The sequence below is a fragment of the Ambystoma mexicanum genome, chromosome 1p, assembly GCF_040938575.1.
Source record: "Ambystoma mexicanum isolate Mex_15411 chromosome 1p, UKY_AmexF1_1, whole genome shotgun sequence".
NCBI lineage: Eukaryota > Metazoa > Chordata > Amphibia > Caudata > Ambystomatidae > Ambystoma > Ambystoma mexicanum.
The window spans coordinates 803,937,892-803,955,233 of record NC_090921.1 but is presented as its reverse complement, the minus strand read 5'-3'; the positions used below and the strand labels follow the sequence as shown (position 1 = coordinate 803,955,233).

At 45.0% G+C, this 17,342-nt stretch overlaps 1 protein-coding gene across 2 annotated transcripts in view; it reads left to right on the top strand.

Moving 5' to 3' along the window:
- Nucleotides 1–17,342, top strand: part of APH1A (aph-1 homolog A, gamma-secretase subunit) — a 394,203-nt gene that overhangs the window by 46,032 nt on the left and 330,829 nt on the right. For both annotated transcript variants that reach the window (XM_069652174.1, XM_069652179.1), the window contains exons 2-3: nt 2,707–2,877; nt 14,131–14,204. In XM_069652174.1, coding sequence (XP_069508275.1) covers nt 2,707–2,877; nt 14,131–14,204 — 245 coding nt within the window. The remainder of the gene's footprint in view (nt 1–2,706; nt 2,878–14,130; nt 14,205–17,342) is intronic.

Below are 17,342 nucleotides of genomic sequence, written 5' to 3'. Positions count from 1 at the left end.
GGGAAAGGATGTCCTGAGTTTTGTTGAAGTGAGAAGCCAGAGCCATGCAGAGGGTCTGGGAGGGAACAGGAGATGTGGAGACCGCAGAAGGATTGGCCAGCTCCTTGGAGATTTTAGAGTTGGGCCATGTTGTTAGAGGCCGCAGAGACACTGGCTTTGATGTGGGCTCTTCTTGGACAGGACAGTCTGTATTGCCTTTGGAGCAGGCAGCAGGTCAGTTTGTCAGAGGATGCGCCCGATGCCCTCTACTTCCACTCAGCCAATCTACACTTGAATTCAGGGTGGCGAGGTCGAAGTCAAATCAAGAGTTGCACTTGGAGGCAGGCTTCAGGTGGATTCTCATGAATGGGGCAAGGATGTCCAGAGTGTTGGAGATAGAAAGATACAGGTTAGAGGGGGCTGTGTCAGGTGCGAGGCAGCCGCAGGTGTAAGAGGAGCAGAGAAAGTAGCGGCAAAGGCTTCGACTGACTGACGCAGGCTTCGTGGGCTGAATGACTGAGAAGGGAGGTGGCAGTGCTGGGGTGGGCTTCGCCTGGGGGACAGGGAGCTTCAGGTGAGAGGAGAGCAGAAAGTGGTCAGTCTGAGAGGAGTGGCACGAGGGTTTGAGAGGGGGATGTCTGAGGAGATATCCAGGGTGTGCCCGGCAGAGTGTGTCGGAGCAGAGGGTAGAATGGAAAGAACAAGTGTCGCAGAGGTTGTGGAAGAGCCCCGAGGAGGGATTGGAAGCATCAATGTGGATGTTGAGGTCTCAGAGGAGAAGTTGTGAGGTAGCAGCAAGGAGAGAAGAGGAGCGGTCAGCCCACTCTGTGTGCTTTCAAGACTTTCTTAATATTGCTTTTCTTTTAGCTGTTTCTATATATATTTTTTTCCCCTGAAATGAAGTTACTGATTTATTGTTACTGTATGAATCTTAAAGTAGTTTGTTTCAATGCATTCCCAGAAATAGGTGGAAACAATGTAGCTCTTGTATTAGAAGGGTGTATTCTAAATGTTGGTGGCCCACTGGGAATTGCTTAACTCACTCATTCCTCCTAGAAGCACTTGTGTTTTGGGTTTACGTGTGGGTTACCTGTTTTACTGTACTAGAGGTTTGCGGCGATACTGTTGCTGTTCGTGCATTTGCTTTTTTGGGTTTTATCCTGTGTGCAGTAATCACTTTTTCTCCCCACCACGTAGACATGGAATACCCTTAGTTTGCCACCAGGTATAAGTCTACTATTGCATGTCGGAGTAGGAAGGGTCTGACTGTAACTACATTGGTTCTATTGTGTTTTGTCCTAAACTGACAGTACTTATTTGAGCTTTTTGGAAGTTTGTGCAATTATGTAATAAAGTGCACATTTTTCAGTAGACCTGCGCAATCGTATCTTTTAGGATTAACTACATTTCTATACTATCCTTCATCTCTTAATTGAATCCTCATTGCTCCGCCATTGCTACCCATGGAGAGTTTGGTAATGATTTGTTTGGTACCTGCCTTGGCCTGAAGATGGACTGCTACACTGAACTCACTAGAGGACTGTGAACAAATCTCCCTAACAAATGTTGCTGCATAATTCCAGCCTTGATCATGCGATGAGTGAGCTGGGCAGGGACATGAAGACCATGCCTTTTTTTTTTTTTTTTTTTTTTTTTTTTTTTTTTTTTTTTTTAGTAACAAAACATAAACACTACCGGGCCAGGGTAGGGTAAATCAAAGGGAATGGAAAACGAACTGTGGAGAAAGGGGGAAGATTAGCAAAGGCGACTGTATACGCTCTTAAACGGGGCCCATGTGTCCACAAACGGGTCTTGAGTCTTATATGTGGTTGCAGATCTCGCAATTCATATTTCAGAGAACCTAGTTTTCGGCGACATTGAATTTAGCACAAGGAGCATATGAATGGAATATGTAATGAGTTTCAGTGTTATTGTAGATCTCACAACCGTGCTCATGACAATAGATGCTTTGCTTGCTAAAAAACATAGGAAATAGAATTCATGTTGCTCCTCCATTCTTTGACCTCTATTTTCATATGTAGGTTAGGAACATTTATTTTTTGGAGAAAACCGATCAGCCAAAAAATGATGTACAATTTTCACTTGTGATTAGATAAATTGTAAATGTCTGTCTAACTGAATTAACAAACTACTTCAATTAATGAGGGTGTATTTCTGCGCACACAGTAAATTAGGATCCAAGTCAAGTCTCAACTGTTAAGATGACACGTCTGGGTTTCTGTTGGTTGGATTGCCTCTACATTGGAGTTTAATGAACTATTGATTAACGTTTTGCATATCCTGCAAACACGTTTCTAAAATACCACTTTTACCTCCATTCATTAATCAGCTATAAAAATGCATTGGCTCCATTGTTTCTTTTGATCAGTTTCCTTATAGGTTTGATCAATGCTACGGGAGACTTTAGTTAAGGGGACTTGGGCAAGAAAGTTGTTCTGAGACTTAAAATGCGAGCGCAGGAATGATGCTCTAGTCACAGTTTATATGACTCATGCTTACCTCTGTGCCAATGGCATGATCTCATTATAATACAAAAAAACACTTTTGATTTGGCAAAACCCTAAGAATGTATAAAGCAGTTTGTATCGTGGGTCTGCGAGGAGTCTGCGGCTGCTGGCAGATTAGAAAAGGCCTTCACCAAATGTACTAATACAGGCATATTTATGTTGATCATGCTTACTAATGCAAATATTTTTCTTTCCAAAGGTCGTTTTTTTGGCTTGTTTCAGTTCTGCTGTCTTCCTTGATCTGGTTTGTGTGTGTTCAGATCAGCAACCGAGAGAACGCTAGTCTTCAGTATGGATTGCTAATCTTCGGTGCAGCACTTTCGGTCATTCTACAGGAGGTATTTCGATACGGTTACTACAGACTGCTGAAGTAAGAGATCCCCCTACTCAAAATGTTTAACACAATTAAGTGAATGAAAGTAAGATTGCACTGAACAGACAGTTAATGTTTGATGCAAAGTATTGACAGTGATGTAAAAATGCTGCTTTCTTTTGTGGTTGTGTTTCTGTTTGTAAGCACTTCTGGCTTTAATGAATAAATAGGTTGATGCAATTCTGAATTTCCAATAATCATTCAATGTACGTTTTGAAAGAGGAATAGAATTTGCAGCTCCAAATATCAGATGTTCTGTTTTTTAATAAATCCATACGTAGAGCAAGCAATCTGACCAAGTCGCACATGCCACAGATGTATAAAATGACTTTCACTGACACTAGGAATTTCACTGCAATTTCATCAATTTTTATAGCCAGTCCTAGGCCATAACTGAAGTGGGGATTGTGACAAAATGACTATTGCCCTGTACAAGGATGAGTAGTGGCTAAACCACCTACTCGGCCCTCGCACTACTACAAACCAACAGTGATACTAGTCATAAAGGTGAAACGGGCACAGTAAAGAGAGATACCTGATTCGCCTTGTGGTAATGTGGGCCTTGGGAAGGCTATACTCTCAGAAGGGTTGTTAGTGCGATGCCCATGCAACCCAAACAGCAATAATACAGCAGTCCAAAATAAATGAATGTTCAAGAATGGAGATATTTTTTTAAATTAAGCACACCATGTTCAATATCTGTACTATAAAAACAAAAACCTAACACTGAATATGTAGAATGTAATTGATGCAAGCCGTCTAGCTACTGTAGCAGGAGTTTAAGGCAAATAAATCACAACAATGTCACCAAAAGGAAATGTTCAGCAAAAAGGTGCAACAAGGGCTTTAACCATTCACTAATACTACTGGATTCCAGGTCTTCGATGGTTCAACGGGGTCGAACCAGGTTATAACGTTGTGTGTGAGGAATGTACCAGATTTGGATGCGGCCTGTTGCAGTGATCCAGATGGGGAGCTGCTGTTGCATCAGGTTTGATATGAAATTTCATGTGTTTTTTTTGCAGTATTCAAATGATGCAAGTTGATGACGCCACCAGGGTTGGTATGGCATTTGAGCTGGTGTTGATGGCGGAGATGTTTAAGGCGCAGTTTGAGACGTGGCTTTTCGAAGACTTCTGCAGCGGCAAGCTTGTTTGGGTCAGACCAATTGGCATCAACTGGCGTGGGGCAGCTGCACACTGGTTTGAAGAGCAGCTACAGAGAGCTTTAGAGCGGTTCAGAGAGTGGCAAATGCAGCTCCTCTGGTTGTTTGCAGGTGTGTGAATATGGTTGATGGTGGCTGCCGCTGTAGAAGGCAGGAGACCTGGTGTTTTGATTTTCTGCTTCTGGTGCTGAGTCCCAATCCAGGGGCTCATGGACTAGATCGATCCTTGTTCTGTTCTCTCCCAGCCCGGAGAAGGCTAGCTAGCACCTGCAGGAGTCTGTCTCCTCAAGTGAGGAAAAAAGAGGTAGGTCTTGCTCCAACAGCAGTTCACCGCCAATGTGCCGTGGGGATGGATAGCTTGTCTCTGCCTTGAAGCGCCTGTCTCAACCTCTTGCAGATGGTTTTGGAGTGGACTGCTCTCCCACTAGGGCCCAAATGTGTCCTTTAAGTCCAAAAGTGAATTAAAGGAGTGGGAAGCCCTCTGTTAAGGGAATGCGTGAGTTCTGCCCTTGGCCAACATAGCAAGTGTTTTGCTGTGCAGGGAGTGTAAGGAAAGAGAAGCCCACAGAAAACCAAGATGGAGGAATCCTTCCTCTCTTGTGTTTTGCTCTGTCTTGGCTGTTATGGTGAGTCAGAATGACACGGACACTCTCAGGCCATGATTCACAAGTTCTTATTAAAATAATATTGAGGCCTAACTTTCCCTATCACTATGGGTGGTCCCTCTGTATGTTACTAATGAAGATGCTCGTCAGGAATTTGTGAATGTTGAAATTAAATAAGTCTGATGTCCAAAACTAGCCTCACTGCCACTATGAAAACGAACATCTATCTGGAGAATGACTTGCTTCTCCTGAGGGTGCCTCTAGTACCAGTCTGTAGGATTCTTAATACATAATCCTCAAATAGTCTCTTGTGATTTTGTGAATCCGTCTCTGTAAGTCTTCAAATGGCTGTTAGTTTTCCCTCCTACTTGGAAGTCCCTTTTGGGGATCTTTTATAAGATGTATATTCCTGGTTGCTGGTTTCAGTGTATGCTTGGAAGAGACTATTGTTCTGGTAGGCTTTCCCTCCTGGGCAATTCTATCTCCGCTTGCTTTGGCCTACTTGAATTTGTACATGGTTCAATTGAATAGTTCCTATAAACTCTGGCTCATAATACTCTTTGAAATAATGTTCTTCTTGCACAGAATATTAGTTGCTTTCCCCTTTTCCTGGGGTATCGTTATCCACTGTTCTTTTCTCTCTGTATTAAGATTTTTAGTAATTCTTTCTTTGCTCTCACATTTTTAAGTTAATTGGTTTCAGGTTCAACTTTGCCTCTTTCCCACTGTTTTCTCTCTGTATTAATTATTTCTCTTGTATCGCAACAGTTTAAGTTAATTTGTTTTGAGGTTAACTTTGTCTCATGACTTCTACTGAGACAATTTGCTTGCACGGTATAATGATTCCCTCTTTGCTGCCCGTTATTCCTGTTCTACCTGTTGCCTTAGACTGTGAAGAACGTTTTCAGGAGCTTTGTTCATCGTGGACCTTCTCTCTGGTCCCAGACCACTGTCACCTTATCTTGGTCAGCGCTTTCCTCCTTGCGGTCTATATTCTCTCCACAAGGTCCCAGTGTTCCGATGAGTGACGGGACACCGGGCTCTCTACGTGTGGTGGTATCGGCAATGGTTTGTGGACTCACTGTCTACCACAGGTCTTTCATGGTCTTGCCACCACCTTCCTCCGGGCTCCTGCCATTGGGGTTTCTCATGCTGGGGATTCGTTGTGGCTCTGGCGTCCCAGTCTGCAGCATCGAGCAAGTTTCAAACTCGCAGGCTTCCTGGCTTAGGCAGTCTTCTCCAGGTGTTGTGGAGGGTGGGGCCTTCACTTGCCTTCCGTTGCCTGCGTGTGTTTCTCCCTCTCTCCAAGTGCACGCTATTCAACATACTCATCCCAGTGGATTGGGTATCTCGATTTAAGGTATTTGTTCCTTTTCTATGCGATAATGACATCTATTAAGTGTTTCTTCATACCAGTGTTGCCGTTTAAAAAGTTTCCGGTATTTTTGAGCATCCCATATGGGCCATAGTGTGCACAGCTTTAGGGAGTTCCTCATGGGAACTGGAGTCCTTGTCCCCTAATGGGGCATCCCTCCTGGTGAGGTCCCACTTGCTTCGACCACTAGGGCAGGGTTTTGCAGAGGGGGCTCTCAATTCGTCACACTGTCTAAACTCACCCCCTTCCCAAGCCTGCAGTTTCAGAGGTTCTTTTGTATACAACACCCTGGTGTGAGGCTGGTCCTTTTGTTTGGGGTGTGCCCTTTGAAGCTCAGTTCAGAGCTGGCTTAAATAAATGGGAGCTACCAGCCACCATATCAAATTTAGATATGGCTTCCACCTCAAGATATGATAGGTTTTTATAGTTTTGGATAAGTTGTGCAGATTTAAATGCAACTTCTATATGCAGTGACTTTGCCATAAAAAGGGGCACACGTGACCTCTGCACCTGTTCCCTGCCATTTGAGAGCAGGAGCTGCAGACCAGGAGACGGGCGTCCCTGGAAATTGCCTGAATCATTTTATTATATGCACAGGACCGCAAGCAAATCGAGACTTGTTTCAGTCTTGTTCTGATTCATCAGTGGGGTGCAGCTTGGAACCCCATACAGTGATCTGGAGTGGCATATTTGCGCCACTTTGGACTACAAACTGATGATTGAAAAGCTTTGATCTAATCTTGTTTGAGGGTTCCTTTTGGCAATACCTCTACCCCAATGATCAAACACACTTCTACTTCAGAGCAGTAACTGAGACAGAGGTACTAGTACTAATGAAACTTATCAAACCCTCTAACTGCAAGGGTGATGTCTGCCCGGCCAACCTTATCAAAGATTGTGCAGACACTCTAGCTCCTTTCCTGGCAGCCTTCATTAACGCCTCCTTTACCTCTGGAATCGTACCCTCTTGCCTGAAGTAAATGGCATCCTTGGTAAAAGACAATCCGGCTTCCACCCAGGTCACAGTACGGAGTCAGCCCTACTTGATCTGAAGAACCAACTAGGAGACATACTAGATGTAGGCAAGCCTGCACTTCTTTTGCTCCTCGATTTGTCAGCAGCATTGGGTCTCGTTGATCAGAAGACGCTATGCAAACAACTTAGGGAGGCTGCCCGATTCTCCCCTGAAGCAATAGCCTGGATTACCTCCTTCCTTGAAGGCAGAGTGATGGAAGTGTTTCCAGACCAGGCTAGTGCTGCACTCACCAGCGTCCACTGCAGAGCCCAACAGGGCTCCTGCACTTTGCCCACTTTACATAATATATTCACCCTTCCACTCTTCGATGACTTGGACAACAGCGGCATAGCATACACAAACTATGCCGATGACACACAAGTCCTCCTCCCTCTCACTGGTTCCTACGAAAAAGACTGACACTATCCAAAATGTATGCCACCATTCAAGCGTGGATGGCAGTTAATTGATTGTGTTTCATTGGATATAAAACGGAAATTTTCTTGATAGGCCCCAAAATACAAGTCTTTCAACATGGAGAACACCCAAATGACGGTCACGACGGCAGTCAAAACCCTGGGTGTTTACATCGACTCTGCCCTCTCTGACTCACCAAGTTAGCGCCATCGCCTCCTCTGCTGCACTCGCCACCAAAATCATCGATGCAGTCTAACCCTTTTTAACTGCAAAAAGCTGCCCATCAATAGCCAGATCCACCATTGGGGCCAGACTGGACTATTGTAATGTCCTGTTCCTGGGCATGTCAGCCAAAAACCTCAAGCTTCAAATAATTCAGAATAATGCCCTTAGAGCGGCACTAAGCATTCCAAAACGGAGCACATCTCCCACGCAAGAAAGTATGCCCACTGGCTTCCAATCAAAGAGCACATACTCTTTAAGGCTCTTTCCATTATCCAAAAGTATCTTTCACACACAGCCCCCCCCACCACCTGTCAGAAAAACTAGTTCCAGTCACTGCCACCAGACCGCAGCAATCCTACCACTCCAGCTCATCATCCCGACTTTCAAAAGAGCTAAAGCTGGAGGAGCAAGCTTCCCATTTCTAGTGCCAAATAACGAACGCCCTACTTACAACTCTTAGGAATGAAACCTCCCACACAGCCTTCCGTAAATCACTTAAAACAAAGCTCTTCAACTAAGAACAAATTGACACCAGCTCCGTTACCCCGGGATACCGCTTCAACTGGCTTCTCTGTAACCGCGGAGCTAGTCGAATCTCTGTACATGTAATGCTGACTGTAACCTTGCAACACTCAATGTAACCTTTCTCTTCCTGTTCTTTTTTTTTTCTCTTGTCCTGTTTTTGCCTCTCGAAATGTCACCATCAGCTTGTTTTTTAATTTGTTGTAACTAAGTTAATCTACTGTAACAGTGCTAGAATGCTCGAGGGCTGCATGTGCGCTTTATAAATGCAATAAATAAATATCTGGTACAACCCAGGAGGCCAGCTCGTTGTTGCCATTTTCCGCACTTATTCACTGCATTTTTATGGAGGGTAAACCAACCTCTCACCCCCCCCCCCCCCTCCTTACCCCCCACAACACTTTTATGCACCAACCATTTCGCCCCAAAATAAGATATCCTAACTCGCACCTCTGCAACGAAAAATGCGGCAAAACGGCCATGAGTTGACCCCAACAAGTTGGGCAGGCACCCCATTTTGCTGCTTGCCACTCGATCCTATTTTAGGCCTTTTCCATTCACTCCTTTTTGGCCTTTGTAATATCTCCCGAAGTGAGAAAAGTGATGGCAGTGCCATGCCAGGTCAGGGGGTGCATAGAATCCACCGCCACTGCAATGATGTGACTAAATTAGGCCAACAAATGTCTGCGGTTGCTGTGTCTGTGGCCTCATGGTTTAGGCTGTGAGGGTAGTGCAAACTCTGTTTTACATAATGTAATGTCAAATCTGCCCAGGGGAATTTCCCGTGGTTAATGGATGTAAAGCTTTTCTTACATCACTTTTCGGGTTTATTGAGGTAATGCGTCTTCTTTAGTCAGTCCTATCTTTAACCAACCCAGCAGTATTTTGAAAGATGGAACTTGTAAAACCAAACTTATATTAGAAATTGCAAGTCCCAGAGTGCTAAGTGGTGGTAGCTGACAAGCTCAATTGGCTAAAAATGTGTTATGACCTTTGGCGATTGGCACCATGAAGCTTCCCCACCTTTATTGCAAACAATGTTTAGCTCCATGAGAAACGCCCGATTATGTGAACAGAAGCTACTAATTGTGCCACAGCAAGCGCTGGAGTACAGCTATGCTCACACTCCACCTTCCTTTTCACACAAATTGGCTGTTTGGACATTACCATAACTGTGTATTTCAGGCTGTGATTTCTAAAACATGTCATACACAAGAACAGACCTCTTTCTATTGCATCTTAGTACAAAATCATGCACTAGTTGTGCACGTCATCTACTTCCATTTCAGAGTTTCGACAGTGACCCAATATGGTATATAAAGTACTTGCTTGTCTGAAGCCAACCTTTGTATCGGATGTTTGATATCAATGTCTGCTGGTGAATGCAGCCTCTGTCCTGGAACACATCTGATGACTAAGCTGTTTTTCAGGCCTCGAGCATCTTTTGGAGACATAAAACATAACACAATGCATTACTTTGTTCCTACCCTAGATAGTTCTAAGAATGGTCTAATTTTTGTTTAAGTTTGGTTTTCAGTGTTCTATCAGGTGTCTTGAATATTTTCAAACAAATGATCGGTTACAGGCGTTGTTAGTAGACCATTTCAGTAGAAATGTTAACCATTTGTGTTCAATGATCATCGAAGTTAGATTTGCAATGAAACCTATAACCTCTTTGCTTCGATGGGGTGGCTGCAGCTCCCTGAATAATGGAGCTGCCCAATGTAACCTAACCATAGTGCTACTTCTCTTGCTTGCCCAGCAAATCCCCATTTCAGTACCTGCTATGGTCTGCATGCTTTAAACGGGATGATATACATAAGACCATGATGAGCCAGAGCATATTGCCCAATACAAGCTTCAGTCTTGCGGTTTGATCTGTTATGGTAACAGTTGGGTTTAAAGCTTGGCACTTTTGTGAAACCTTCTGTTTTCTCACACTAGCTGCTTTACCACTGCACTACCAATTACTTGCAAGGTCGTGTTCCAGCACCATCCATAATGTAACATTGGCCATTTAAGTGAAATTAAATGAGCTGTACATGAAGTAAATTGTAGTATATGGCATGAAATGTTTAGACATTGACTCCAATACTTGCAAATCTTCACTGAAGGGTTCTTGCGCAATCCCCAGAAGTATTAAAATGACTCCACTTTAAAAAATAAATGGACATATCGGCTCTGTCCAAATGTGCCCCCTTTGCAAACCACTAATGTAGCTGTTAGGCAAGATTGTATGCAGCACCCTTCGGGTGCACTACAACAACCCTGACCTCCTGGCAATAGGAACCCAACCGATAACCGTATAAGCTTGTAGTACACAGGTTGGTAGTTGGTTGAGCAGCCAGGGTTATCACACAAGGGGTCAATGTGAGCTGTAGGGGAGTTGCACAGAGATTTACAGTGACAAGTATTCAATTAAACACTTGCACACATTCTTTCTTTACTAAACAATTACTAATTGTATTTAGTCAGGGTAAGCCTTCTTCAGAAGGGAGAAATATAACAGTAACACTCAAATATACTTCACGAAATACACACTCTTAGTATCTCTAAATCAGTGAGTACCCTTTTGGGATGGCCCACAGACCCAACCTACACCCTTGGGTGACTTCAATAGCTAGGGTGCTGGGGACATTAATATATATCACTGTTGCATTTAGAATCATTTCGGAGTAAGTCAAAGGAAAAAAGTTATTAGAACGCACAAGAGACCATAAATATTATCAAGCAGCCAAATACTTTCAGATCCCCTAACAAGAGTCATTCAGTAGAACAGGCTAAGCCAAAATCAATGGGCAAAAGTCTGAGCTGAATCACTCCTTTGCAGGTAATTAAGACACGCACAATGTTCTAGAAGTCTTTGAAAAAAAGAAGAATCGATGTAGGGCCACAAGCTGTTAAACTTTTGAGTAGTAGAAGATGCAAGCAACTCTACAGGAAGAGGTAAGTTCGCTCAGACTTGTACAGTACCTTTTGTATTGAAGAAAAAGTGCAGCAGATGACTTCTGTTCCTGAGCAGCTCCGCAGATCTCACTGTTCCTGGGCCTCGGTCGTGGGGACAAAAGGGAGGACTTCTGGGGACTCCTGCATTGCAATGGGACGGTCACCGCTCGCAGCCGCCAGTCTTCAAACAAGTGGCTGTTCGGTGTTTCAGCTCCTTGCGTCTACCGCAAATGGCAACACTGCGGTTCCTGGCTGTCGAGATGGGCTTTCCTTGCTTCTGGGGTCATGCACTCTTTTGAGGGGGCTCAGGCTCAGTCATTCCTGCTTCCTGGAGGCCGGAGGATCTTCCTGGAGCTCTTGGCCAGCTTAAAAGCAATGCACACAATATGGTGTTCCTCTCCCGGACGTTTCGGTTTCCCGCAGCAACTCTGTGGAAAGGCAACCAGCTCAGAATGTCCAGGTGGCTTACTTTGGAGTTGGTGGTCCCACCAACACGAGGGGAGAAGTCGTCCTTGCAGCGGCTTCTGTCAATATGAATTTGGAGTTTCTGCAGAGCAGCACCAGGCGAACCATCGGTCCAGGAGTTGCAGCAGGCGTCTTCTTTAAGTCCTCCTTCGGTTCCTTCGTTCAGTGGTCGACTCTGCCTTCCAGCCAAAAGCCTCGCCTTTTATTCAGTTCTATCCCATTCACCAGCAGGGTTACTGTCCTTGCCGGACAGTCAGCCAGCCAATCACTACAGAGTGCATTTGGGTCTCCTAGGAGACTAAGCACAGAGTTTCGGGGACCTCTCTCAACCTGGTTTGGCGCGCAGAGTAAATTTCAAGAAGGACTTTTCCATAAAGAAATGACGGAAAAAGAAGACTGGGCAATTTTGACAAAAATGGCACACTTGGGTGCTTTACTGCAGCTGCGAACACAGCCCGGGGTAAATGCACACCACGGTAGTTAAAAGTAAACCACTGCCACCAGCCATTCATCGAGCAAAGGGTAACATAAAATTGTTACATGAGAAGCTAGACAAAGGGGATACTAGGCAACCTCTCCAGCACCCTATTGTAAGTTAGTGTGTGCTGGGTCTAGAAAGTTATAAATGTAAGTAAAGTCAATTTCACTTTACTGCTATGGGAAACAGTAGTTTATCCCATAGAAGGTATTTAAACCTTTGGGCAATCTGGAAGATTTCCCTGTGTCACTGCACTGAAGGTGCTGTGTGAAACAATGTAAAAGATGATGCCTAATGGAGTTCGTCAGGTTCCATAACCAAAAGAAACAGTGTTCAAAATTGCATAAAAATACACGAGAGAGTGGGAAAAAGTCTCCCTCTCTGCAGGTTAAAACAAATTAAGTCCTCAAAATCCAGCAAAGTTGCTGGCGATCTCTAAGGTGGAGGGAATTAGCACATTTCTGAGAATTCTCCCTAACAGTAGCCCAAATGTTGGAGTTGTTCATTTGTCACTAAACATCTTAAATTTAGTAAAGACTTACCCTCTTGCAAGGTGGTCAGTGAGGCTTTGGGCACACTAGTGTGATGGAAAACTCGAGATGCGAGAACTCCAGAAGCCTTATTCGATGTCAACCCTCAGCTCTGATCCTCCTCGACTTGTCAGCAGTTTATGATCCTGCAGATGTTAGGATTCTGCTCCACTGCTTCTTCATCTCACTACGCATGAGGGGCTGTCTTTGCAATGAAATGGTTCATGTCCTTCCTGTTGGACTGATCTGGCTTAGCCGATCTGCTGTCTTCAAGGGATTTCACTCCAGCTCTTTAGCAAGAATATGAAACTTTTTGCTATGTTGTATGCAGATAATGGATAAATCATAAGCGGGCAGGAAAAAGGCAGTGGGCACTTCATGCCATACTGTGTGCAACATTCCTTTCTGCTCACAAGATTTATGCTATTGGGCCCCTACGAAGCCCAGCGACCAACGCAAGGAACTGTCATTTGTTTACCACAAACTATGAATATTGCAATTGATAAAAATGATCTTCCACATGCCCAAAATGAGCTTCACATTACTGTATTTAGACTACTAAATGCACCTCGTTGGAGCACTGGTTTGAACAGGTTCTGACAACTGCAACAGCAGCTATGAAGGCTGACCAAAGAAAGTTCTCAATCTCCTGCAGAACCAAGCCTTGTAGTTGATTTGCAGATTAAGATGACAAGATCAAACTACCCCCGCACTGAATTGGCTCTCGATTTGATCAATCACTTTCAAAATACTATGTTCCATCCAACTTACTGGTCTGTCGGGTACATGTGCATATCAAAATGGACTACCTCCCCCTAAATTCTGTCCAGAAATCCCAACTCTGCTAACCGGGCAATATGCTGCTCAATGAGAATGAACCTTGCAAGAGAGAGGCTGTAACGGTTATGCCAAAAGTGTTTGAACAACTAGCTTTCCGAACCAGGGTACAGGAAAACAACCTACATTTTGGAAGGTCGGTTTTAACAGAACCTTTTTCACTTGAATTTCGGAGTCTAGCCGTGATGAATCTTATACGTCCTTAAACCTGCTAGAAGAGAAATCCGGGAAATAAGGACTTTGTATGCTTATTTTGTAGTCAAATTGTAATGTGAACTTTCGCTCCCCCAGTAGAATCTGTGTACGGTTCCAAATGACTTCCTACTGTGTCCTAGTTTTCTAGCAGTTGCCTGGCTGTCATAAGTATACAGTGAGGTTTGGGAATGAGTAGATGCCTAGAATATGAAGAATAGGGTAACACCCACAGCATGGCTCAAAAGCTAAATCACATTACCTAAAATTGACATCCCGTTTGTCGCTAGAACACATTTTATTTCTTTTTACTACCAATCGGTATGGTGGGGAACAGTGCTGCGTGTTGGTTAAGGAGCTGTGATAAAATCCTGATAAGTACCCATACTTCATTACCGATGTTCTGCAAGTGTCTGGTGTTCTTGCTGTGAATGAAATGCTGTTACATAACAAACAAACGTTTTGTTTTTGCCACCAGAAAGGCTGATGAAGGCTTGGCTACCATTAGTGAAGATGGAAGGTCTCCAATCTCCATTCAGCAGATGGCCTACGGTGAGTAAGCAAGGACACTTTACAGCTTTTACTCTGGAGTTGAAAGCTCTCCCATATTTGGAGACTTTGACATATATCGGGCAATTGTGAATAGCTTCTGAATACGATTTCTTTCTAGTGTCTCATGTATTATTCTTTTATATCATAGCTGGAAAACCATTATGTGTCTTATTTCAAAGAATAGTAAGTACTGTTCTGTGACTCAATACAGAACTGTACATCATGGAATGGAGCGTGAGGGTAACGAACAGGGCACAGAGGTTAAGTAGAGAAATGTGCACCCCGTCTTGTAAAATGTGTGGGTCGATTTGCAGCTTTGCTATATTATTGAAGCCCACGATCTGACCGCCATAACCGAATAGTCGCCTGGGTTTTCATCCGTTTCCCTCCTTTCCCCTCTGCTCTTACATAGAGGGCGCAAAGTGTGTTCACTTTAAATAGAAGACCCCAAAGGCGGCAAGATATTAGCCCCCATCTGCCACCCTTTTCAATGCCACTATTTACAGACTTTACACCTCAAACCTCAATTTAATGTGTTTGTCTACAGGGTGTCGCACTTCTGATTTAGTTATTTATTTCGATTAATTTGCTTTGTTATCCTGCCATCTAGTGTTTGGAAATGGGTCATTGAATGCAGGTATTGTCTTGAGGTCATGTGTACAATTAATTGTATGACTTCGACCCCACTGCACAGTGCCCCATCTTCCGGTTTGTTTTTTCGTGTCCAGGAAATGTAGAGTGGCTCAGTGTTTTTGCTATTCCACTCTTGTGGGATTATGATATGTCATTTCTAACGAGCGTGTACACAAGTGTTTCTAGGTGTGAGAAGACAGGGTGCGGGGGGGTGGAGACAGAGGGAGGACAGGACAAACGATCTTACTAGGCCTTGTCATTCAGATCGTGCAAGTGCGACAGCGCAGGGGTTGGAACACACACTTGAGCAGCTTTTGGAACGTCGGGTGGTCCGGCTCAAGTTTGAGAAGGGCAGGTAGGCCATTCCAGAGGGAGGTACCTGCAGAGGAGGGAAATCTACCCCCCCCCCCCCCCACCCCCAATCTCTGCTTGGAGAAGCGTTTCACCCTCAAAGTTGGAGGTAGCCAAGCGAAGAGCAGGAGAAGGAAGGCCTTTTTTGAAGAGAGTTGGATGTAGTGCAGGCCATCCTGGCTCCAGAAAGCCTTGTGGATGATGCAGAGGGTCTTGAACTTGATCCTTGCAGCCACCGGGAGCCAGTGGAGTGATGGTGTCCCTGGGCTTGAGGCATAGGATAAGTCTTGCAGTCCTGTTCTGGATTAGTTGCAGTAGAGGAAGGCAGATTAAGAAAGAGGCTGTTGCAGTAGTCCACCCTAGAGCAAACCAAGGCTCTGGAGACTGTGAGCTTCTGGAGGAAAGTAAGAACCGGAAGAAAGTCTCTGAGGGGGTGCAGCTGGGCCTTCTTGGCAAGTTCTGTGATGTGATGTGATGTGATGTGAAGAGAGGAGAGTGGAATCGAAGATAATAATCTTTTTGGCCTCACAAAAAGCCGAAGGAAGAGGGCCCAAGGAGGGTGGCCAGACTGAGAGAGAGTGAAAGCGGGAGCAGTGGTCCCAATATCTCCTTCTTTCTGGTATTAAGGCAGATATTGTTGTAGGAGTACCAATAATGTTGAATCGTGGATACAGTCAGGAATGAGCGAGAGAGGAGAGGAGGCTGAGGGGAGCCTGAAAGAGAGCCCACTGTTATCCGCATAACACAAAGTTAGAGTAGATTGTAGAGATCGGGTGGGCCAAAGGGGCCAGCTAGACATTGAATAGCCAGGGTGGGAGGATAGAGCCCTGGAGAACACCACACGTGGGGGTAGAGGGAGAAGAGAGGGGGGCGAGAGACACAACACCCCCACACCCCCCCAAAGTTGGATCTGTGCTGGTTGGTCCAGGAGGAAAGAGCAGTTTCTGTGCCTGTTACTGATCTGAAGCCAGGCTGAAGGTCATGGAGACAATCAACAGATTCAGTATAGAGAGTGAGCTGGGAAATCACCAGATTTTTCCAGGAGTTTGCCCAGGAAAGGAGTGATGGAGATCGGGCAATAGATTGCCGGACAGGTAGGGTCGGTGGAATGCTTTTTAAGGAGGGGATGTACAAGAGTGCTTCAGGGAAGAGGGGAAGGATCAGTGGTGGAAGAGTGATGCAGAAATCGGCCATCTAAAGTATGTATTGCCATCTATGGAATAAAGAACAGCCAACATACCCTCCAAGGACATTCCAAGCCAATGGGTTCTGTGAACAAATGGATGACCACCGAGTTCTTTATAGGGTCTCCACAGTGGCGCAGCTAAGGTAAGTGACCTCCCCTCCCCCCGCACCCGCTTAGCTCTTGGATTTGTATAACATTTTGTCATCCACAAAGCCTCCTGCCCAAATGGCACCAAGACCCTTAAATGCTTTCTCCTTCAAAGCACGCATGAAGCCAAATTATTGTTACTGCAGGAAGTGCAATACAATCCTCTTGCGAGTGCCACTACTGGCTTTCTCAAAGTGGCTGCCGGGAGGGAGAGACTAAAACCTTGGTGTTGGCCCAGCTGACCCTACTGAGGCATAGGTCCTTGGTGGGAGGGAGGAGTCGGCTTGACTCTAGCTCCACCAGGGTTCACCCTTAGGTGCCCCATTCAGGGACTAAACTGGATTCTGGAGGCTCCTCTGAGGTCCCCTTCCTAGGGGCTAAGATTAGCTGGGCTGCCCCCTGTGTTCCCCAAAAAGGGGCTAAACAAAAGTACCAGCCATGTCGAGGGAGCAAAATGATCAGATGTCCGCCCAAAAACCGTAAATGCTGGCTCAGCCAAGGTACCCTCAAAGGCATTATCCAAAGCTTCTATATCATTGTCCAAACAATCAATGGCCTTGGACAAATCTGTGACGCACATTATCACAGAGAGTTCCAAAATGGCGTCCCCTCAGCCGGAGCCGACATAGATCATTTTGTCATCCCACTCAGCCACCTGACACCAGACCCATGTCTATGCCTTTTACCTCATTGGGAAGAGACCCCTTCATTCCAAGAGTGGATTGGACTCTGCACACGAAATTGTGGCTTGCCACCAACAGTCCCTCTGCCACCCTGCCTTGTCATTGTTAGATGACGTTGATCTGTAGTGTGGGTGGGCC